General features: G+C 44.6%; 1 protein-coding gene across 1 annotated transcript in view; it reads left to right on the top strand.

Moving 5' to 3' along the window:
• The window catches only part of STS (steroid sulfatase), a 127,750-nt gene extending 103,656 nt beyond the window's left edge, over window positions 1-24,094 (top strand). The window contains exons 8-10 of the mRNA XM_029240421.1: window positions 518-677; window positions 8,626-8,747; window positions 22,156-24,094. Coding sequence (XP_029096254.1) covers window positions 518-677; window positions 8,626-8,747; window positions 22,156-22,529 — 656 coding nt within the window. The 3' untranslated portion in view covers window positions 22,530-24,094. The remainder of the gene's footprint in view (window positions 1-517; window positions 678-8,625; window positions 8,748-22,155) is intronic.
• The last annotated feature ends 553 nt before the right edge of the window (window positions 24,095-24,647 follow it).

Here is a 24,647-nt window from a genome sequence, read left to right as displayed (position 1 = left end):
TCTCCTTCTGTCGGATAAGGTACTGTATCCCCAGATTCCAGGGGTTGCAAGTGGACATTTGGAGGTGCCATTATTTTGCCTCCTACCAGTGGTAAAAAGTAGAAGTGGAATTTGAACCCCATGACTCCAGAAACATTGTTAGAAGTCTTTGTTGCTGCGAGATTTGAGTCTCCCTGATGACAGAGTCAGCACTTGTGTCCACCAGGCAATGCTGGCCGTGTGTCATGCATGTAGAGACCATGACATATATATATATATATTGGGTTGGCCAAGAAGTTTGTTTGGGTTCTTCTGTAACATTTTATGGAAAAACCCAAACGAACTTCTTGGCCAACCCGATATATATTCTTCACCACAAGAGATACAGTATTGCTTGTGAAATTCTCATTGAATCCATGTCATTAAATCACTAGGTTCTTCCAAATCGGCCACCCCACATTAAGCATTGAAGAGTGCATTGAGGTACGTGTTGGAAAGACGTATAAATCTCCTTGATGCCTCTCCTTCGGCATTTTAGGGGGAAAAGCCAACAACTGGGAAGGAGGTATCCGGGTTCCAGGCATCCTCCGATGGCCAGGGGTGATCCAGGCTGGGCTGGAGATCGATGAGCCAACAAGCAATATGGACATCTTCCCGACGGTGGCCAAACTTGCGGGGTCCCCTCTGCCGGAAGACAGGTACTGTGACTCCCAGGTGCTCGGGGCAGTCTCCTTCGGATTTTGTGGGCAAGGGTGTTCCGATTTGCCTGCACGGTGACATAGGCTACTTCCGGCTGGACCCTTTATCCACGCCCAGTTATGGGACTTACTGGTGGGTCCAGCAATGTAAACACTGCTCTGTCCATCCTGTTATCCCAGTGGGAAGTAAAGTCCAAAGCCTGAAGGGGATGGACAGTCTTTTTATTTTTTTAATATTTATTTATTCATTTATTTGGTTGTACCAGGTCTTAGTTGCAGCAGACGGGCTCCTTAGTTGGGGCTCGCTGGCTCCTAAGTTGTAGCACGTGGGCTCCTTAGTTGTGGCAGATGGGCTCCTTAGTTGTGGCATGTGAACTCTTAGTTGCAGCATGCATGTGGGATCTAGTTCCCTGACCAGGGATTGAACCCGGCTCCCCTGCATTGAGAGCATGGAGTCTTATCCACTGTGCCACCAGGGAAATCCTATGGGATGGACCATCTTTAACTGAGCCTCCCTCTTTTGGCATTCCATGGAACCTCTCCCCCTCCCTCTCTCTCCTCTCTGTCTCTCTCAATCTCTCTGTCTCTCTCTCTCTCTCTCTCATCTGTGCCCATCATCGGCTGGCAGAAGGGCAGCTGGGCAGATGCCCTCTAACCTCCCTTGTTTCGTCCCACACCTCTCCTCCTGGCCCTGTTCACCAGCTCTTTGCTGCAGCAGCGAGAAAGGCAGTTGGGTGCCTAGTCAGGCCTCTTTTTTCCCAGCACGTCTTCATTTAGCAAGTTCTAAATGAAATGTCTTTCTCTTAAATTTAAATACAACTTCCGACGGCATTGCCAGTGGTTTCTCCTTAAGTGTTATTACCAATCTGAAGAGTTCTAAGTGAGGCACACTGATTCATTGTTTTCATTAGTTGGGTGGCAATCCAGGGTGACGGCAGGCACACGGGCTGCAAATCTTGTTCAAATTCAGCTGCTGACAGAACCAAGAGGAAACTGGAAACCAGAGACGAAAACAACAGCTGAGCCAGAGCTGAGTCCATGGAGAGGTTTGCTCACCTCCCATTGTGCGCAACCTTGGTTCACTCTTCATTATTTTTATTTTTTTCAAATTTCTGCATTAGGTATACCTTCTTCTCAAAGTGCACGTGCACACACACACACACACACACACACACACACACACACACACACAGATGGGAAAGGCAGAATTGTAGACTTCAGTCCTTCTCAAACTTTGCGGTCTCGAGATTCATGTACACTCTTCCCAGATCCAGGAGCCCAAAGATGTTGTGTTTCTGTGGGCGGTATCTATCAGTGTTTGTCATATGAGCAATTAAACCTGGAAATAAAAGTTTTTAAATGCAAGAGGGCCCAAGCACACATTGCATTGGCTGACAGAGTGATAATGGAGCCACTGGGGAAACCCACCGTAAGCTCATGAAAGAGTGGGGGTATAAAAGGCAGATAACATTTTGAATTACTGCAAAGACAGTTTGAGCTCATAGACCTCCTCATAGGTCTCAGGCATCCCTGTGGGTCTCTGGACCACACCGTCTCAGGGTAGCTGATGCTTCAGAGAAGAGCAGAGATTCCCGGAGCGATACTGCTGTGGCTTCACTGCTGCTGAAGCATTGAAGTTCCTGGGCCTTGATTTCTTCTCCTGCAAATGGGTTCACAGTTGCACAGGATGGCAAGCACTAGAGCATGTCAAGTGCAGAGTAGAGATGCATGAATACTTGCCATTTTTGTTTCACCCGCCATATTGAGAGGTAACAGGTAGGGAAGTAGAGTTGTTTCCACTTACACGTTTCACATCCATCTGGGCTCAGAATCATCACTATGAGGGCTGAAGGGGCTTCTAAGAGCTGCTATTCCAATCAAACTATTCTCCTTCCCCTCCAATGACAGAAAACTTGGCAGGAATAACTCATCAAAAGTCTTTTCTTACAGAAAACTAAAACTCTCACTCCTTATTTTACTTGCTCTTTGGCCCTGGTTCTTTCCCTTGGAATAAATCTGAATAGTTCCATGACCCGTGCACACTAAGTGTTCAGATAGTTTCATTAAGTACATTTTTCTCTCATGGTTCATGATCTTAAATTCGTCGGTACTCTCTGCTTTCACAGTATCTTTATATTTTTATTATTTTTAAAACATTTATTTATTTGGCTGTGCCAGGTCTTTAGTCACGGTATGCAGACTTCTTAGTTGTGACATGCGAACTCTTAGTTGCGGCATGCATGGGGGATCTAGTTCCCTGACCAGGGATCGCACCCGGGCCCCCCTGCATTGGGAGCACAGAGTGTTAACCACTGGACCACCAGGGAAGTCCCTGCTTTCACACTATCTTTAACTGGTTTTCCACCTCACTGGGAAGAGCCAAGGGAAGGGAAAAGTTCAGAGGCAAAGAGGAAGATCCCTAAAGGGAGATCTTGCTGCCGGCACCTCGTAGCCACCCCAATCTGAGGCTAATGGGGGTCATCCTGTTTTTCTCCCATGTGCCCATTGAGGCAGGAAGCAGCCTCCCTCCTAAGCTGACCCAAACATTTTGTGCACGAGCCAGTGTCATCAGTGGAACCCATTCTGAGTACTGAAGGTTCTTTCAGTGGATCTCACCTGTTGATGGTCCAACTCAACCCAATGATACTATGTCTGGGTTTTGGTCCAAGGCTCTATAAGATGTCATTGTTCTCCAAGAGACAGCACAGATAAGAAAACGGCAATCTGCTTCCAGGTTGCTCATGGGAATAAAATGATCTCACAATATACTATTTAGATCATGTTAGCAACCAGGTCTAGAAGACGTCCTTGTGTGTCTGCCCTGGGGACGTTGACCATCTAAAGGGATGGTTCTCAGCTGGGGTGACTGTCCCTCCCAGGGGCCGTTTATCAATGTCTAGAGACATTTTTGATTGTTTTGACTCGGGACGTTGCTGGCATCTAGTGGGTAGAGGCCCAGGTTGCTGCTAAACATCCTGCAATATACAGGATGCCACCCTCCAGCAAGGAGTGATCCAGCCCAATATGTTGGGAGTGGTGAGGTTGAGAATTCTGCTCAAAAGCTTATTATTGCTCTTTTACGGAAAATGTCGTTATCTATATAATGAAAACCTCATCAAAACTTTTCAATAAGAGCATCTGGATAATATCCTCATATATATCCATATCCATCTATAAATCTGATACACAGGTATCTACTCTTTAGAAAACAGCCTAACTCTCTCCCACTAAGATTGGTGGAAATCAGCTTCCCTGGTTTCTTGCTTAAGCAATATTAAATTTACGTTTCTCAGGTGAGTAAACACATTCAGAGAGCTGGACCCAGGCTGGATGACAATCACTTAATGAGGTTCCCTCACATTTTGCCACATTTTTCATTGAACGAGAGGAGTTTCGTTCAGAAGACCCCTGTTCTTCAAGTACAGCCTTGTAATTCTCAAGAAGCAAGTGCTGTTCTTGACAATCCTAGCTTGGTGAGAAATGAAAAGCCCTTCGATGCAGGGTTTCTGCTTAGGTAAAAAGAGCAGCAGTCCGAGGGTTACACGTAGAGATTTTCACTTTGCAGAGTCTCAGTGCTGCCATGAGAATTCTCTAATTCAACCCCGTGGTGTGCCTATATGAGATTCCTCTTGGCGGTGAATCTTTCCTTCATGCCTACCGTGGCCGTCACCCCAGCATATGCAGAAAAATCATTCCCCCTGCGTCTCCAAATAAGCTGATTCCAGACATAAATGGAGGGCAGTCTTTCTTTGTGTTATAAAAGATAGGCAACAAAAATATAATACCTAAATACATTAAAGTGAAAACCTGTCAGCCTCATCTTTGCAAGCAGATAGAGTATTACCATAGTGAGTCTATGACCATGCTCCCTCTTAATGAAGATTGGCATGCCCAATTCTCCTATTCCATAATGAAAATTCGATTTCATTTCTTTTTTCCAAGTTTGGAAAAGAAATCCAAATGCTTGGTATCACTTATGTCTGGTGAACGCAAGGGGAGTGGCTTGGTTCTCCCGCTAAATTTTGCTGACATCTAGCTAGGTGACCACAAAAGACTTCTTCCATAGAGCACTACAGATACAACAGCAAGCTGTACCCAGCTCAGCTCCATTTTGCAGAATAAAAGTCGAAACTCTTCACGTATGTGTGACGTATAATTGATCTTGCTTTCTATTCACATATGGCAGAATGTTTGATGTTTACGGGTGGAAACACTTTTAATTATGAAAGAGGCTTTCTGGGTACTTGGGATTCCCTTTAATTTATCAAAGATCTATGTACTTTCTTCTAAAAATGTTTCCTTTCCTACTCTACAGTGAAAAAAATCACCTTTTTTTTTGTTTGTTTGTTTGTTTTACATCTTTTTTGGAGTATAATTGCTTTACAATGTTGTGTTAGTTTCTGCCGTATAACAAAGTGAATCAGCTATACATATACATATATCCCCATATCCCCTCCCTATTGCATCTCCCTCCCACCCTCCCTATCCCACCCCTCTAGGTGGTCACAAAGCGCCAAGCTGATCTCCCTGTGCTATGTGGCTGCTTCCCACTAGCTATCTGGTTTACATTTGGTAGTGTATATATGTCAGTGCTACTCTCTCACTTCGTCCCAGCTTACCTTTCACTCTGACCCCGTGTCCTCAAGTCCATTCTCTACGTCTGCATCTTTACTCCTGTCCTGCCCCTAGGTTCATCAGAACCATTTTTTTTTAGATTGCATATATATGTGTTAGCATATGGTATTTGTTTTTCTCTTTCCGACCCAGTTCACTCTGCACGACAGACTCTAGGTCCATCCACCTCACTACAAATAACTCAATTTCGTTCCTTTTTATGGCTGAGTAATATTCCATGGTATATATGTGCCACATCTTCCTTATCCATTCTTGTGTCGATGGACACTTAGGTTGCTTCCATGAATCATCTTGTTTTGAATATGGCAACAAGTGACTCAACTTGTGCCCCAAGTTAACCTCTTTTTCAGTCCCCCAAGCCTTTCCCTTCTGCTGTGATCCCCAAATCCTCCCCAGAGTGGACCAGGCACAGGTGGGTTGGAGGGACATCCCGAAGTACATGGGTCACTGACTCAGCTGAGAGAGATACAGCACATTCGTGGGGGGATGAGGTCACTGTCCCCCCAACAAGTTCCCCAAACATGTTCTTTTCAGTTACGTGAGAGTCATCCACATGCTATTGAATTTGACCTGAAATTCAGACATGACTCTCCTTGACACTGAATTGTTACTATCCCCATGGTTGCCATGAGTCAGGAGCCCAAAGAGAATCTCTCACTTTCCAAGTTAAAGGCAATCTCAAATGAGCACATTTTTCACAGAATCAGGCAGACACCAGGGGAAAAAAGCATCCAATTTTGTAGCCGTGGCTGTCCTGCAAACGTGCTATGAAAAGTTGGATTTGTTTACAGAAAAGGCCAATCAGACGATTCCCTTTGAAAGAGTAGGGCCCTTCTGCCACGAATCGTGATGTTGTACAAACATTTCCACCCCAGCCATCCCAAGTATTTTGATAACTCAGACACCATTTAAAAGTTTAGCTCAATAGAGTCACTTTCCATTTTTCATGGCAGAAATGAGCCTCTTTTTGACAAGCCATATTTCTCCAGCACTGTTCAACAGTGGTTTCCATCGCAGCGTGATTTATTGCCGGTTTCCAGGAAAGAGTGCGTTAGGTATAGAATGGAAAACAAAAATGAGATCAGTCTCTGCATTGCAAGAAAAAAGAAGTTTGCATAACAGACTTTGCTTCCCTCCTTAAAAAAAAAGAGACAAATGTGCTTGGAAGTCAGATAAAAAGTCTGTGAGATTTACAGTGTTCTTTTTGTCATTAAATCCCCCTTTGTGGGATCAGGCCCAGTTCAGTTATGAAATACCAATCTTAAGAAAACAGTTCTGTCTCCTGGGTTCTTAAGTGCTGAGTTTTGTGGGTTTATGATGAAAAACATCTTCAAGAAATGAGCTAGACATTGAGTCAGAGAAACAGAGATTCACTCTCACCCTCGAGCCATCGTGGAAAGGCCTTCTCTCCACGTGGAGCTAAAGGTGGTGGAGAGGTGTCAGGCCCATCTGTCCCATCTCTCACCTTCAGGGTTTTCACCACTGGGGGCTTTTTATGCTCAGGTCCTCCTCTCTGCCCCTCTCCCCTCATCCCTTGCTTCCTTTCCACCTGCTTAGGCTCTCCTAATCTTAAGGACTGAGTTTTTCGTGAAATTCACAATATCGGCCATTACAGGATAGAACTAGTATTTGGAGAACACACTGCTTCTGGATCGAATCATCCCTCTACCTTGTTCCCCTCATGGAAGATGAGAATCAGGCTTGGAAAGTGAGCCAATTCTGTCTTTTGTTCTTATTTTTAACTTACAATAATAGAATATTTTCAGTTCCGTGGACTTGTGCGGAGTGCATGATTAATAACTAAGGTGGGGACCAGAGAAGCAGTCAGCAGTAATTACATGATGGGGTTTTTAGCGACACCAAAATAAACCACAAAGAAAAAAGAAAAAAAAAAACTCAAGGGATGTAGGACCTCTCAAGGGTGCTTACCCACATTATATAACCAAGTTAAAGTTCCGGTTTCTCAATTCCTCATAGTAGGAGGGGCCAGGGATGGAGTGTTTTGGGTTTTTTAAAAGTTTTTTGTTGGAGTGTAGTTGATGTAAAATGTTGTTAGTTCCAGGTGTACAGCAAAGTGATTCAGTTATACATATACACATATCCACTCTTTTTAAGATACTTTCCCCCATAGTTCATTACAGTATTGAGTAGAGTTCCCTGTGCTCTACAGTAGGTCCTTATTAGTTATCTATTTTATATATAGTAATGTGTATATTCAGTCCCAATCTCCCAATTTATCCCTCTGCCCACACCTTTACCCCTGGTGACCATAAGTTTGTTCTCTGCATCCGTGACTCTATTTCTATTTTGTAGAGAAGCTCATTTGTACCCTTTTTTTAGATTCCGCATATAAGCAATACCATATGATATTTGTCTTGGAATGTTTTTAATCAGAAAAGGAAAACCCTCAAGTTCAACAATCTACCTCCTTCCAAGTAGCCTTCTGCCCCAGGTTTCGGTGGCAGTGGCCTAATGGTAATCAACGACTTCAATTTCTGTAGTGGCTGTTAATGTATGTTTCACTCAAAACAAAATTATAGGCTTTTTTCCTTTATGTAACATCCAAATAGTCTTAATTTTGCTCCTTAGCAGTTGTATACAGTTATTGCCTACCATCTGGAAAGTTCCCCTTCTCGGCCTAGTTATAGAAGAGATATATTTACCTTTGAGAACATAAACATATGTGTAATGTGTATATGTGATATGTAAATGCATGTGAGTACGTTTACATCTTCGGGGTATTTAATATCATCATTATTATTTACAAATCACGTCCCTGGGACTTAGAACTTCATTTGCATTGAAGTCCATCCAATCTAAATTGCCCCATGCTGTATATTATCTTTTTTTAAAACTCAAATTGTCAGAAATTCTTATTTTCTATAGATCCGTAGTTTGTGAATACACTGTTTGCCAAGGCAATAGGCAGAAAACTCGGTATAGGAGCAGTAGCAGGGGAAAGCAGTGGAAAGCACGGACGCCCAGTCAGCTGGGTTTCAATCCCATTGGCTCTTATGACACACGTGGAGTTGGGTGAATCACTCCATTTCTTCACCCCATCATCCTGGAGTGATACTGGTCACAACTCACGGTGGTGCTTGGAGGATGAAATGAGTTCATGCACGAGCAGAGCTGGCCTCCCTACATTGCATACGGCGCCCAGTGTGGGTCAGTTAATGTCCTGGGTTGGTTACTTCATTACCATGTTGTAGCTCTATCATGCCCCCATTTGCTGGAAGGACAGTGCAGACATCGGGAGGTTTTAGCCCAAGGCTGATGTGGCCCCCTGATGCCCACCTGCTTTATCCCCCAGGATCATCGATGGGCGTGACCTGATGCCCCTGCTTCAAGGGAGAAGCCATCGTTCGGATCACGAGTTTCTCTTCCACTACTGCAACTTCTACCTGAACGCCGTGCGCTGGCACCCACAGAACAGTGAGCAGACGCATCTTTCTTCCATGCTTGTAGGGCTACGTGCAGTCACAGCCATGGGAACAGAAGAAATTGCAAGAGGGCGTTGCTCTCATGAGATGCCCGAAAGATGCTCAGTTTTGCTTTCTCTGTCCTCCTCCGCGTTCCTTCTTCTCTTACGCCTCCCGGTGCCCTGGTGGTCCAGGCAGGGCGTCACACATTGCCGTGACACGTGCTTGCAGCTCCCTCAACCTGGGAGGACTTCCTTTCTTTTCCCTTCCTGGTTAATGCTTATCCATCCGCCCCAATCCCCCTGAAAGCCGTCTTCTCTGCCTGCTGTCCTGTAGCTTTTGCGCTGGCACCGAGTACCCTTGAGATGTTTACCCGACCTTCTCTCCCGAGCCTCAAAGGTAGGGGTCGTGACTCACCGATCTGTGTTTGGTCACGGATCGTGTGTATTTGCTAGATGTAGATATTTAAGACAGAGTTCAAACGCTTTGATGTTATCATGGGTCCCAAACCCAGGAGTGTTGTAAATCGTGCACTGTATCAGTGACGGGACCTTCTTTGGGTTTCCCAACGGCGGATACAGGGGTGCATTTCTAAAAAGCATAAAGGACCAAGTGGAACCAAATGAGACTCGTCGGTGTAGTGATAGGTTCACATCTGGTTTTCACGTATTTACACTTAGAATTACAGTAAGGGTCACATCGCTAAGATGCCTAGGAGTCTATGGGAATCAGCAACTATTACACCCCTGCTGTATATCCCAGAGGTAGAGGCTGATATTGGACTTCGAGGTTCCTCTTCAGTGGGAAAATGACACTCCCCACTTCTCTAGTGTGTTTTGGGATTCTGCTCCCAGAGGCGAGATTCTCAGAGCAGTCAGCTGATGCCTTTGTAAAAACTCAGGTGACCCTGATACTGGATTTCAATGTACCCCTCACCCCATTCTGCTCACCCGGTCAGTTTACCAAAGACATCATTTAAAGAGCAGCTGCTCCATTATTCTTAGAGTGGAAAATTATAACCCTTCCATTACCCAAAGATATCACACCGGGTTTACCCTTCAACGTTTATACTTTCAATCTGGACGGCTTCCTTGAGATAGCTTCTGGAAGACCAGTATGGCAAAACCATGGGTGCACGATTCTAGGCCCAGAGGGACCCTATTTACGTATCTCATCAATGTGTCCATCATTCCTGACACCCATAGGAATGCTGTCTCTTTTTAAGATTATCGGCAGCATTTATATCTGAGCCATCTCATCATAAATGAGAGATGTGGTCCTCGCCACTTCCTTTTATACGGAGCCTGCGAGAAGCGTAAAGAACAAAGTCTCGGGGGACTCTTGTTTGTTTAAAGAAGGATGATATCACGTCCTGAGCCTTGCAGAATTGCATTTAAATAAAGCCAACCCCCTCGAGTTAGAGGAGCCGGAAGAAACCTATTGGATCAGGGGCTGGAGAAGCACATTATGTGGAGGAGTAAACAGAAAAGGGACAGGGAGAGGCAGAAAATAGGAGTAAGTGAGAAAAACAAGACCCAGATTCTGATAGGCAGCTGGCCTGGGGATAAAGCTTGCTTCTAAGACAACACACAAGTGATATTTTGCCTTATGCAGTTCCTTACTATCTTCTCTTTTGAAGCAGCAGCACACGAGGAAAAATGACGGTGTTTCCACACCGGAATCATCCATCTAGCTAAAGGGTCTCAGGAAACCGTGGGTTTTATGAATCGTCTCATCTACTTTTTCAGATTGTGCCTGAAACTCAGTAACACTGGTTGCTGCCTTGGCTGTCACACATGGCTCCATGGCTGTTTGCTCAGTATTTCATCTGTTCGTTTGTTGTACACGTATTTATTGAGCACCTACTAAGTGGCACCTTCTGGGCTAGGCTGCGCACCTGTCAGTGAGCAAAATAGACCAAATTCTCTGCCAGGGAGTTGCTTACCTCTTAGCTCAGGACGGGCTGAAGGCTGTGCAAACAGCTGGGAATGCACAGGTGTGTAAGGAAGTGTCACCCGTGTGTGTGGAGTTACCTGTCAACTAGAGAATTCAGAAAGTAAACTAGTACTAGTTAGAGGAGATGACTGACATCGTCTCGGATCTGTGCTGGTAGGAGTTTATGGTAATCAGTACACGGGAGACACTTCCCATAATTGTCAGTGGTAAGAGGGCTGCCTCCTGGCCTCCAAATACTTTGCTAGAAAAGAAGAGAGACATTTAGGGTCAGGGTTTAGAAATGTAGCGTCAGGGCAGCAGTGAGCTGGAGCCACCTCCGGATGGCTCAGGCATCTTGCCAGCTTGTTGGGAAAGCATTGCTACCTGGAAGTCAGCCAGGCGGCGAGCACTGACACCCCGGCAACTGGCAGACGTAGCAAACGCACGTCCTGTTCCTCGCTCAGAAAGCACAAGCTCACCGGCAGTAAATACGCTGGTACCCGTAAACTAGAACTGAGTGGTGGTGTGGTGAAGATCCAGTTGCCGTTTGTCTTGATCAGTTGGACGCCTACCTGTTACAATTCCCAACTTGTTACTCATTTTTCCAAAAACTTAGAGCTGGAATGCTGTTTCCACCCTTTTAAAACATGAACCCCTTTCAGCTTTTATATACAGTGTCTTCTCTATAATTGAATGATTCTCTCATGATAATGTTTCTGTAATTTCGTTGTCTCAGCAAATTGAATGGCCTAACTTAATCATCTCATATCCTTACGCCCACTGCATTTTAGAAGAACTCACGAAAGTGTTATTAGGACACCGGTAACTTTTCTTGCATTACAACGGGAATTGTGAGTTTAAATTTACTGTTCCACGTGTATTCAAAAAGTTTGGCTTTAAGTTTTGACCTATGAAGCAGTGTTAGTAAAAATTCAATGTAATGACAACTTGATTTTATGGTAAAATTTATCTTAAAAGACTGGTAGTTAGCTCTGAGATTCTGCTGCAGACTTTCGAGCGGATGAATATAAGTCTGTAAACTAAATGCTCGCATTAGTGTGAGAGTTTCCAGGCCAGCTGGTCGCACAGAAATCCATGGGATGTGGTTATGCTGATGTGGAATCCAAGGAGCCCCATAAATCCTGCTAGCTTTTCAATTCAAGCTTGTTGGAAACTTCTCTCCTGTGACTTCTTTTTAAAGCATCATTTGAAAAACCTCAGTAGTACCCCTGAAGCGTACATTGTTTATAGAAAAACGATAAACAATTTTGACTTTTAAGGCTTCAAAATAAGTTTTTAAAATCTTAAATCACAACAAAAAGCAGTAGGAAATTAGGATTCATTCCAAAGAAATGTGTTTATATCTAGCTCTTTTAAAGGTGCCTTGTTTTGAAAATAGGAGATAAGTGAGGTTTAAAATTGCAACAGCATTACAGTAGTAATTGAGGACAAATGCTTGCTTTGTTCACTAAGATTTTCACCCAGTTAAAAAATTAATTTTGCCTCTAAAATGCACCTAAGAAAAGAGAGAAGATTCTAATTACAGCTGCCTATGTCTCAGGAGTTGATTGGTGTAAGAAAGGCTATGCTTAGTTTTTGTCTTTATTAATGACTTCAGTTCGTGTTGGTGATCTGATTCTCCTTTGTCTGATTATCAGAAGTTAAACCCGAAGGGTCAGAAACAACAAATCGAGGGCCGAAGCTGAACTCACGGGGGCTCTGGCATTTTCAAATGAAAGCTGCAGAGAACCTTCCTGTACTCCAGCTTACCTTAAGAAGGAGAAGCCCTCGCCCAACCAGAACTTTTGTTGCAATTAAGAAAAAGCGCATATACGTAAATCACTTCAAGCATTTATTTCAAGTCTTAGGATTTCCTTTTCCTTTTGGTTGAAAATCTCGACCAAAGGCTGCGTTCCCAACAGCTCTTGACCTTTGCGATATTCACCCACTAATTCCTTCACCTGCCTTCTCAGCCTGGTATCGCGGGACGTGTGTGCGTGTAATTGTAGGAACGCAGGGTGATGTGTCCCAGGATGGACGGAATCTGCTTTGCCCACAACCTAAGAGAAGGTGTGATGGTGATATAGGAGGATGGAAAAGGTTTCCCGGAAATTGTGTTCAATGTTTATTCAATTTGTTTTATCTCATTATCACTCAGACGCTTCAGTAACGGGCTTATCGTCCCAACCATTCATTCCCTTTAATGGAAAAACACCGTCTATAAATGGATTTTTTTTTTGTTTTCTCCCACTTGGTCTATCAAACATGTATTTTTATATGGCACTTCCTATTACCTTATAAATAATATTAGACCATTTTTGAAACATACATCTACTTTTTTTTTATTGGAGTGTAGTTGATTTACAATGTTGTGTTAATTTCATCTGTACCACAAAGTGACTCAGTTATACATATATACCTTCTTTTTCACATTCTTTTCCATTATGGTTTATCACAGGATATTGAATATAGTTCCCTGTGCTCTACAGTAGGACCTTGTCGTTTATCCATTCTATATATGATAGTTTGTATCTGCTAACCCCAAACTCCGAATCCATCCCTCCCCCACATCCCTCCCCCTTGGCAACCACAGGTCTATTCTCTTCAGACATCTAATACTTTTCGACTAAAGTTTTCACATGCCTGACCTAAGATTACATTAATTCTTGGACGAAAAACGTGTCAGCCATGACTTCTGTTCATTTGTCGCAATGCAACCTTGCTTCCTTACAGAGACAAAATACATCAGAATGGGAGTTTCTTTCTCGAATGCCCAAAGCACAGTGTTTCTGAACGAGTCCTCCAGTGTTAGCTCAGCACCCAGCTTATTCGCAACTACCATAGGCCACTTCTTCTGCCCTTTCCCCCCTGACGTACTCGCTCCTACTGATTTTCTGCAATATTTTGCACATCTCTCTTCTTCGATGTCAGCATGGGGCATATGTCAGTTCTCACAGTCTTCCTGCTTGTTTCTAGCTCCGTCCTGATTTGCTTCCATCTGCTCGCAGACCTGGGCATTTTCTGTGGGAACATTTTAGTTCTAACCAAGGCATGTTATAGTGAATATTTGTATTAAGTATTTATATTAGGTATTCATATTTATATTAAATATTTGTGTCTTCCTCACCTTCGGATCTTCTATCCACAAATGTTTTGTAGGTGGTTTTAGGCTTTTCCCTCTGTTACTCTCTTATTCTTTTTTTTTTTTAACATCTTTATTGGGGTATAATTGCTTTACAATGGTGTGTTAGTTTCTGCTTTACAACAAAGTGAATCAGCTATACATATACATATGTTCCCATATCTCTTCCCTCTTGCGTCTCCCTCCCTCCCACCCTCCCTATCCCACCCCTCCAGGCGGTCACGAAGCACAGAGCCGATATCCCTGTGCCATGCGGCTGCTTCCCACTAGCTATCTACCTTACGTTTGGTAGTGTGTATATGTCCATGCCTCTCTCTCGCCCTGTCACAGCTCACCCTTCCCCCTCCCCATGTACTCAAGTCCGTTCTCCAGTAGGTCTGTGTCTTTATTCCTGTCTTACCCTTAGGTTCTTCATGACATTTTTTTTTTCTTAAATTCCATATATATGTGTTAGCATACGGTATTTGTCTTTCTCTTTCTGACTTACTTCACTCTGTATGACAGACTCTAGGTCTATCCACCTCATTACAAATAGCTCAATTTCGTTTCTTTTTATGGCTGAGTAATATTCCATTGTATATATGTGCCACATCTTCTTTATCCATTCATCCGATGATGGGCACTTAGGTTGTTTCCATCTCCGGGCTATTGTAAATAGAGCTGCAATGAACATTTTGGTACATGACTCTTTTTGAATTTTGGTTTTCTCAGGGTATATGCCCAGTAGTGGGATTGCTGGGTCATATGGTAGTTCTATTTGTAGTTTTTTAAGGAACCTCCATACTGTTCTCCATAGTGGCTGAACCAATTCACATTCCCACCAGCAGTGCAAGAGTGTTCCCTTTTCTCCACACCCTCTCCAGCATTTATTGTTTCGAGATTTTTTGATGATGGCCATTCTGACTGGTGTGAGATGATAATCTCATTGTAGTTTTGATTTGCATTTCTCTAATGATTAATGATGTTGAGCATTCTTTCATGTGTTTTTGGCAGTCTGTATATCTTCTTTGGAAAAATGTCTGTTTAGGTCTTCTGCCCATTTTTGGATTGGCTTGTTTGGTTTTTTGTTATTGAGCTGCATGAGCTGCTTGTAAATTTTGGAGATTAATCCTTTGTCAGTTGCTTCATTTGAAAATATTTTCTCCCATTCTGAGGGTTGTCTTTTGGTCTTGTTTATGGTTTCCTTTGCTGTGCAAAAGCTGTGAAGTTTCATTAGGTCCCATTTGTTTATTTTTGTTTTTATTTCCATTACTCTAGGAGGTGGGTCAGAAAGCATCTTGCTGTGATTTATATCATAGAGTGTTCTGCCTATTTTCGCCTCTAAGAGTTTGATAGTTTCTGGCCTTACATTTAGGTCTTTAATCCATTTTGAGCTTATTTTTGTGTATGGTGTTAGGGAGTGATCTAATCTCATACTTTTACATGTATCTGTCCAGTTTTCCCAGCACCACTTATTGAAGAGGCTGTCCTTTCTCCACTGTACATTCCTGCCACCTTTATCAAAGATGAGGTGTCCATATGTGCGTGGGTTTATCTCTGGGCTTTCTATCCTGTTCCATTGATCTATCTTTCTGTTTTTGTGCCAGTACCATACTGTCTTGATTACTGTAGCTTTGTAGTATAGTCTGAAGTCAACTCTCTTATTCTTGAAATGCGTCATCTTTTTTATGTGACCACTGCATGTCTTTTGAAGACACACTTGATAACAATACACTGCACCCTTACGTTTATTCTATATCTCCTGTCTAGCAGATGCTCTGCTACGCTCTTTGCATATGATGCCTCTTTTGATCCTCCTTATTAAAAGTGAGTTTGATTATATTCGTATTAGATTTGGCCGTAACGGAAACAAAAAGTCACGGTAGCTTATATCAGAGGGAGGTTTCTGTCTTCATCTCGTGAGTGAAGTCTAGCGGTAGGTGGTCCACAGAGTTTCAGGGATGCAGACTCCAAGCTCCGTCCCACCACCTGGAGGATGCAGCAGCTTCTTCTGCGTGGAGAAGGGTGATAGTGTCCACCTACGGGCAGCAGGAGGGAGCAATGGATGGAAAGAATGATGTTCCCCAGGCCAGAAGTTGGTCACCTGTGCACACCTGGTATCAGAGGAGGCTGGGCAGTGTAGCCTTCATTATGGGTGTCTGTGTGCCCTGGGGACACCCCACAACTGTGGGAGCCTGAGGATAGCTTCAGTCTCTACCAAAGTTTTTTAAAGATGAGGACGAAGAGGTGTCAGAGGTCACAGAATAGGCATGCAGTAACAAGAGTTGACGCCAAGTTGGTGCTAAACCAACACTGGCTACTTTGAGAGTCTGCCCTGTGGTAAATTGGAACTTCTTCCCCCAAGACAATAAGTTCTTTTATTCACACTCGCAAAGATGATTCTTCTTCCTCACTGTTGTCTCTCTGGCCATCTCCACAGCCCCATGGACTGTTTCTGGAATTCATGCGTGTCCTCTCATTCCCTAAGTCCACCCATCCTTGGGGACCTCAGCTCTGGTCTCCCCTGGATGAACTCTGACCCTGATCCACACCCTCCCACTGCCGCCATGTCCACCCTGCACATGCCTCTGTGCACACGCTTTCTTGAAGGCAAAGGTGACGTGGAGACACCCCGTGGAGAAATCTCTGACTTCCTGGCTCATTTATCTTCCGTGACCAAATGTCACCAAGCAGCCTGGATCTCTGGCTGGCTGGAGCCTGTGTTGGCACTGAGTGATTTTAGGCAGGACGCCCCCAGTGGCTCTGGAGGAGAGACGCACAGAACGTACCGGGCTTCCTGTCTGCGCCCATGCCGGCTTCCGTGGCAGCAGCTGGCTTCTTCCCTCTTTTTCGGTGTCTTCCCGTTCATCCCGTCGGCCCGTTCATCATTAATTTACCAGCACATTTTTATTGAGCATCTGTTCTACGTAAGGCCCTGGGCACTGGCAGTTCACAGATACATTCACTCTTCTATGTAAGGCTCTAGGTACTGGGCATTTAACACACGTGGGAGATAACAGTTCTTGTGTTCAGAGAGCGAGTAACCTAGAAAGAAATGGAGTCCACAGACGGTGGTAGCCCTTCAGGGCTGAATGCACGGTAGAAACTGCTGAGAGGCGCCAGGAAACAGGGGTAGCTTCTGGCTGGAGACCTGGACAGGCTCACGGAGGAGGAGTTGTCGGACCTTGAACAATGGATAGGATTTCAACACACAGAGACAGTGAAGGGGGGTGGGAGACTTTAGCACGCCTTGTGTACCCACTCAGTACAGGATTCATATTTCCGTCCCCCCAAATGCAAAAACAAGCGCTTAGTCAAAGGGAGTGTTTTGCTTTCGGGCACTTAGGCATCACTCGTGGAGCTAGGGTTCCTCTAAATCTGAATTTAAAAGCAGGTGCTCTGGGTCACAGCCCTTACCTGCTTCCTCTTCTTTCTCAGTGTTTTTGTATCTTGAGTCTCAGTGTAACCAGCGCAGGAAGCTGGCAGAACCGGCTCTATAATCCATGAGCCCAGTGCTGGGTCATTGAGGGTCTGGGCTACAGAGAATGGGTGGACACGAGCCTCAGGGCTCAAGAACAAGAGCTCTTGGGTGCGCACTTCTCTGGGAGCATGTGTGAAGACACTGGTGCCCTAGGTGGCTCCATGTGGGCCCGCATCCTACAATCTTTGGGTCTAAGACAAAAATGTGGCATTGATGTCGGGTGGCTGGCTCAGGACAGGGGAACACGGCTGGGGGACATCGTGGAAGCAAGGAGGGTGGGGACCTTGGGGTGGATTTTCAGACGTCCGTCCAGGAGATGATATCAACATTACTAAGGGGGCAAGCTGAGGGTCCCAGTGGGGTGGTATGGGCCACTCACAGTGGGAAAACACAAAAGTCTTTGAAATACTTCTAGAAGGACTCCAAGATGGCGCTATGTAGTGGGAAACACTGCTAAGACCGAAAACCCCAAATGACTCTGGGTGGCTTCTGTATGTACGCAGAATCCTCCAAACATCCAAAGTAAATCTTGCCAAGACTAGCTGTTCAGCAACATTCATCAAAGGATGTCTCAATCTGAGTGGTAAATTAAGAGCCAGTGTGTTGAAGCCATTTAAATTTTGTTGTCCGTATTCTTTAAGATTCCTTAGGAGTAGGGGGGAAGGTGTCTTAAGACTTGTATTACGGTGACAACAGGTTTAAGAGCATAAAGAAACTAGTGTTTTTGTCTGAGATTGACGGCAGCTTTATATTCAAAGCGAACGCAAAGGTGGTTATTACTATGCACCTGGCATTGCACCTGGCATTGTTCTGAGAGCTTTACACGTGGGCATGGATTGTTAACCCCCAAAGCAAAGCCCCGAGGCCGGTACTATTATTATCCTCACTTATCAGAAAAGGAGCTGCGGCCCTGAGAGGTTAACAGCCACGCCCAGCATCCCACAGCTAGGAAATCGCAAAGCTGGGATTGGAACCCACACTGTCAGAGCCATCAGAAAGGGGAGGAGAGTTCAAGCAGATCGTAGTCAGCTAGCCACCAAGACAGGAAACACTTCTGAGCTCAGAGACAGAGGATGTCTCCCCTTGATGCTGGTCTTGGCTCCAGACCGACAAGAATCCTCGCGTGAAGGGAAAAACACTTTGCAAAGCTGACTGGTATCTGTTAGGCAGAACTTAGCATCTCATGTCTGCAGAAGGTGGTTCCAGTGCCGCATGGACAGAAAACAACGGGCTTTGCATTCTCTCTGTTTCTGTTCTTGGGGACCCTGTGTGCTCAGGCTTCGGGTTTCTCTGTCAACGGACCTCTGAACCTTTTCTGGTGGCTGAGTCCCTGGGAGTGATCAAAATCACAACAGCTGTTCCTGTCCTGGGCTCTCACGCCCCTCAGATCCCCAAGAAATCCCAGGAACCCACTGCTTATTTTAATTTGGATGAAATAGCTGTTTTACGATTACACTTGGAAGGTGCTGAGTTCAGGGTCTAGCTTAGGAGTCAAGTTTTTCTCACTTAAACTCTATTTGCCTTTTTGTCAAAGGACTGTGAACTTTCTTTTCTCATGAATCCTCTCAGTTTTTTTCCAGTGGTGATTTTGCATAAAAATGGGTTTCATAGGTAGGTAGTGATCTCCACAGCATTTTTTTTTTTTTTTTTTTTTTTTTTTTTTTGCGGTTCGCGCGCCTCTCACTGTTGTGGCCTCTCCCGTTGCGGAACACAGGTTCCGGACGCGCAGGCTCAGTGGCCATGGCTCACGGGCCCAGCCGCTCCGCGGCATGTGGGATCTTCCCGGACCGGGGCGCAAACCCGTGTCCCCTGCATCGGCAGGCGGACTCTCAACCACTGCGCCACCAGGGAAGCCCTCCACAGCATTTTCTATGGCCTTGACAAAGCAGCCCTCTAACTGTATGTCATCTTTGTCCTCTAATAGTCACAATTATTTCTGTTAAATTTTGGAGCGTATTTTAAACCTAAGTCGAATTATTGTTCCCATCACTACTTTTAGACTATTTTTTTGAAAAAAATGTTCCATTTAATTTTCCTGCATTCTCCCTAGAAAATGTAATAATTGCTTCCTCTGGTCAGTGGGCCTCAATTGTAAGAAAGATTCAGATCCCGTGGTGGTCAAAATATTTATCTGTGATAGAGGTGAGACAGAAGCACTGGAATTTTAACAATAGAGAAAAAAACTTTTTTAACTCAACATTTTTTTAGTAGTATATGGAGAAATCCAGGATGAAATACATTATTAAAATAATTTTGGTAAACAGGAATAAATATACCTATTAGAAATATAAGGTGACACCAGGTGCCTCCTGATTTATCACATGATCTACTGATTTACTTTTTTTCTGTTGAAATGACACCTTTGACAATGCCGATTCCTGGGTTTTTGGTGAGCAACAGAACAGACCCTGAAGTAAGGCTTTGTATCTTATACACCTACATGCAATAAAATGCAGCCCAGTTTCTCTCATTTGAGCAACTCCAAAGCGGTCTAAAGAAATAATACAGAGAATACTCAATGTATCTTTTTATAAAAAGTTTCAAAAGTCCAAATTGCGCTATAAAAAGTCAAACACCCCTATAGCTTACCCAAAAAACCTTCAGAAAAATTAATTCTTCATTCTGCACTTGTCCGAGCTACATTGCCATACCACCGCTGCTCCCTGTGAGGGTACTTGAGGTTTATTTACTGCCTGGTCCTTAAAACTGCCCGCCCGTCAGTTCACACCTGGGCAGGACAGAGCACAGGTGGCTAGTGACGGAATCTACGTGCACGGCTTTCAAAAGCAAGCGGGTAGGGCAGGCCCTTAAATGAATTTGTTCCGGGAGCCTGTACTCTCTTGGGGTTTTAAGCACACCAAGACTTGACTCGAATGTCAATTTCAAAACAGCCACCAGATTTGCAGCTTTGGGGCCGGAGCAGAAGAGGCTTGCTTCCCCAGGCCTCTGTCTGTAACAGCCTCGGCCCCGCTGACCCTGATGGAGGACAGATTCTAAGTGGCTGCAGCTTCTCGCTGCCGAAAAGGCTTCTGAAGGAGATCTAGGGGTCAAGGGGAATGAGAGGGGGGGACGGAAAGAATTTGAAGGTAACCTGCTTCCTCTTTACCTTCTGCTGGAGAGGGAAAGCAGGCCCTGGAATTCCTCCTGCAGCCTCGCAGCCTGAATTCATCTTTAGAAGGCAGGTGCTGACCTGTAAGTTGTATAAAGTGACACAGCCTGTAAGTGCCATCTCTCCCAGCATCAACTACGCGATGGACGGGAGGTTCCCCGTTATGGATCCCTTCAGTGTATTTATCTAGGCCGTATGCACATTGCTTGTCTGTGCTGACCGGTTCTTCCCCAAACCAGAGAGGTTTAGTCACCTTTGAATATGCCTGTCTGAGGTCAGGGGCTGTTTGGAGAGAACGTGGGACCCATGGCAATTGTTTTCTGTTAATTCCATTAATTTCTTTTGCATTTGGATCCATGGGCCACTCGATACCTATAACTACAAAATCACCATCTCCATGCAAACAAATGACCGAGGTGAATCATATAGGTGTGTGTTGCTTTCTAGTGGGACAGTCTCTATGGTTTTATATAAAAAAGCTGAAAGGATAAAGCGAAGAAGGACATTTTCGGTCTGCACCTAATTCTGCTTGGTTCGTATGTGTTAACTCTGTTTTGATCTGCCACCTTTTTCTACCCAGGAAACACTTTTTAGACCTCTGTCAGAGCTTGTGTGGTGAGTAGTCAGCTTTCAGAAGGTCATAACATTGTAGGATAAACAGGAAACCAAACATCTCACAATTATTTGTTGGTAAATTAATTTTTTCTAAAAATGGCAATATTGGGTGTTTAATGGAACACAGAAGTTACATTTTAAAAACTATGTAACCATCCTACTCTGGGGTCATATTGGAATTTTTAGCACCTTTATTAAGGTATCACATATATAGCATAGAATTCCAATTCAGCCATTTTTAGTAAATGTATAGAGTTCTACGACTATAGTCAAATCTAATATCAGAACATTTTCTTCACCCCCGAAAGATCATTTCTGAAACCCAGCTGCGATTTCTCCCCATCCTCACGCCCAGCCTCACTAAATTCTGGATGGGATGCGTCTGGGCTTTCTCAAAAGGGAGGAAATCAAATGTTAGCTGAGGTCCTAGCGTGTTTCAGATGGTTCCTGATGGCTATATGTATGTGTACACATGTGTATATGTGTATGTGTGTGTGGCGCGTTTTACCATCTCACGTACATATTAGCTCTGAGCCTCCCTCTTCCCTCCGCTTTGTTTTAAACAGAAACACAGGCCGCGAAGCTTAGCATCTTGAAGTTGGAGAACAAAAATGGTCAGAGCTCGGAGCTTAGAATCTGTTAGTCAGTGTGTATTTGCTGAGTGCCTGTCCCAAGTTTATGAGACTGAACTGTGGCAGTCCTCTTAGAGTTCTCTGCTCAAACTATTAGTAAGGTTTTTGTCCTTTCTCACTAGCTTCTCCCAAGCAATTAGGGGTTGGGAAAAAGATGGAAGAGGGAGAGAGAGGAAGAGGGGAGGGGCAAGAGAGAGAGAGAGAGAGAGAGAGGGAGAGAGGGAGAGAGGGATCAAGGAGGAAATGCCACAGTTCTAATATGGTTAAATTTGCATCCTAACAGCTGTTGCATAATCGGCTTCGTCTCTTGTTCTGTCGCAGTTAAGCAGCAATGCATGGGGTTGTTTTTAAGCTATGTCTCTTACCCTTTTGAGCCTTAAGCATGAGAAATCCATTCCATGCATAATCGAGTGGTAGGTCTTTGCCTTCTTGCAGCGCACGGCAGGGTGATTTCTGTGCATGTTCTCTTGGGGGTGACTCTGATGACCCTGTCCCCACGAAACCCACTTCTGTCCTTGTCAACCACAGGCACGTCCATCTGGAAAGCCTTTTTCTTCACACCCAAGTTCTTCCCCGAGGGCGCCAACGGATGCTTTGCCACCCACGTGTGTTTCTGTCACGGGCAATACGTCACCTACCACGACCCGCCTCTGCTCTTTGACATCTCCCAAGACCCCAGGGAGAGAAACCCGTTAACTCCGACGTCACAGCCCCGGTTTCGGGAGATCCTGGAGACCATGCAGGAAGCGGCAGCCCGCCACGCTGAGACCCTGCGGGACGTCCCCAATCAGCTGTCTCTGGGGAACCTTATCTGGAAGCCGTGGCTTCAGATGTGTTGCTCATCTTCAGGCCTGTTTTGCCAGTGCGACTGGGAGAAGCAGGTTGGGAGAGGAAGCCATTAGCCACGTGCGTCTGGGGGCGCCCGGGGCCACCCCACCTGCTGCATCACAGACGAGCTCGGGGAGCGGCACTGAGTGAAGCCAGCCCTGGCAGCTTCCACCCCGGGACTCAGATCCCTTTTCTCTGTCTTCTCACCTGGAGGCGCCATCGAAACCCCACATTTACACCCTGGGGAAAAAATCAGGGTTTGCAGTAAACAGAGGCATAGACATTAGTCACATCTTCCAAGGCCAATGTTATATGAATGCGGTAAGCGGGACTTCAATGAGTCTGGCCAACACCAGTGCAGACGGAGAGCAGGAAGTTGCACAGGTAACTTGTTCATCTCTCAGCCAATGCATGTGATCCACGACATAAGGCATCACTTACTCCACAAGCTGATGTGATGCTGTGGCCACTGTGATTCCCCTTATAGCGCATCACAAAAAAGAATAAAATTTAAAAAGTGTTTACTAAATCTAACACATGCAACGTTATAATGAGTAAAAGACCATCTTGACCCATCATGGATGATGGTAAGTTCCAATTTGGTTATTGGAAGGCAATTACTGTCAGTATTATTTGCAATAATATGAAATACTATTCATGATATATATGTTTATATATATACAGTTTCTTCGAGAAGTTTACAGTATTTAGAAGCTTATCACTATTTAAGTAAAAGCAGTAGAGGCTCACAGCTCTGTCTCTGCTGCAGCCTTTTGGTGAAATCCCTCAGGAACAATAATGCCAAGACAAATCTCTCCTGTATGTATTTGCATCCCATAATTTGCAGCATTCTACTTGGGTTCTGCTGTTTCTTTGGTGAATGGAGGTTCTGAACTCAAAGGCCACTTCAGTGATGCTGCGGTACCTGGAATCCCTTCTAACAGGATTCAGAATTTTTGGCATGTAAAATGTGCGATATTTCATGGGGGGAGAAAGACACAAGCAATCCATCCACGACCCATACCCATGAACGTGACATCTTGAGTTCTTGCAGAATTTAATGAAGAGAGAAGGTGATTCATGTCCGTACATACCCGTACACATGTCCGTGTTTTCTGTGGTCTGATCCTGTGGCTAAGAAATATCTATGCCTCCACCATGAGATGTGCAGTTTTGTTTGAGTTCCATTTCCTGCAACCTCAGTAACGCAGGATGAGGCATAACCAGGTCACGTCGGAGACTGGGGGTTAGGGGCACAGCTGGCGAGAGTTCCAACGTCTCAGCCACCAGCCCCTCCTGAGGAAAGGATTCACCTGTGCAGAGAGCACTTAGGTCACCTTCAGGCGCTGAACATCCTCCAGCAGTATCATGCAGACTCCTTTACTGATCCGTCCTCAGTAGCTGTGGTCCATCTGCCTCCCATTCATCTCTTTCGGGAACATGTCTGAACATCTGCTCTTGGCTCAGGGTTTTCTCGATCCCACAAGAGTGCAGGTCAATGGAATACCCCACCCCACTGGTACCCTGACTCCTCCGGGCACTTTGGAGAGAATGTGTACAGTGTGGCTCAGGCTTTCTGACAGTGGACTCTCATTTCCTCTGTTTGTCTCCACTGAAGAATTTCTAAGATCCAGCAGCATGTCCCCAGCTCCTCTTTAAGGTCTACTATTTCAGATTTTAATCCTTCTTTTTCTTAAAAAAGAGAAAAGATTCCCGCCCACCCCCCCACCCACTCCCTGGGAATGGTTTAAAGTTGGAAAACAAACAGGATTCTTTGTTTTAATGCGGATTTCTCATTGCAGAAATTGCCCGAAATCTGTCACATTGTTTTAGGAAATAGTCTCATGAAAGAATGCACCAGCATGTTACTAATGTGTTAGGATTATTGCTATTATCACACAGAAACTATATAAAGCCACTTACGAACTTACGTTTGAAGATGATCATGTTTACTCAGAATTGAACATACTCAATGCAGATGGACTTTTACAAAACATTTTATGATGTAAGAACATGTGTTTGAGGGTGAAATAACTTGAAGGAGTTTTATAGATGATGTGAATACATAACTTTGTATAGAATTAATTGTTTAATCTATACAATGGTAACAGCCAATGAAGAATCCATATACCTCTGGAGGTACAATGAGCTTTAAAGTATTTGCCTCAGAATAACTTGGATCACCCTTATGT

This window comes from Monodon monoceros, unplaced genomic scaffold (genome assembly GCF_005190385.1).
Source record: "Monodon monoceros isolate NGI ecotype Baffin Bay Population unplaced genomic scaffold, NGI_Narwhal_1 Super_Scaffold_22, whole genome shotgun sequence".
Classification (NCBI taxonomy): domain Eukaryota; kingdom Metazoa; phylum Chordata; class Mammalia; order Artiodactyla; family Monodontidae; genus Monodon; species Monodon monoceros.
The sequence above is the reverse complement of the archived record's forward strand: the minus strand, read 5'-3'. Positions and strand labels throughout refer to the sequence as shown.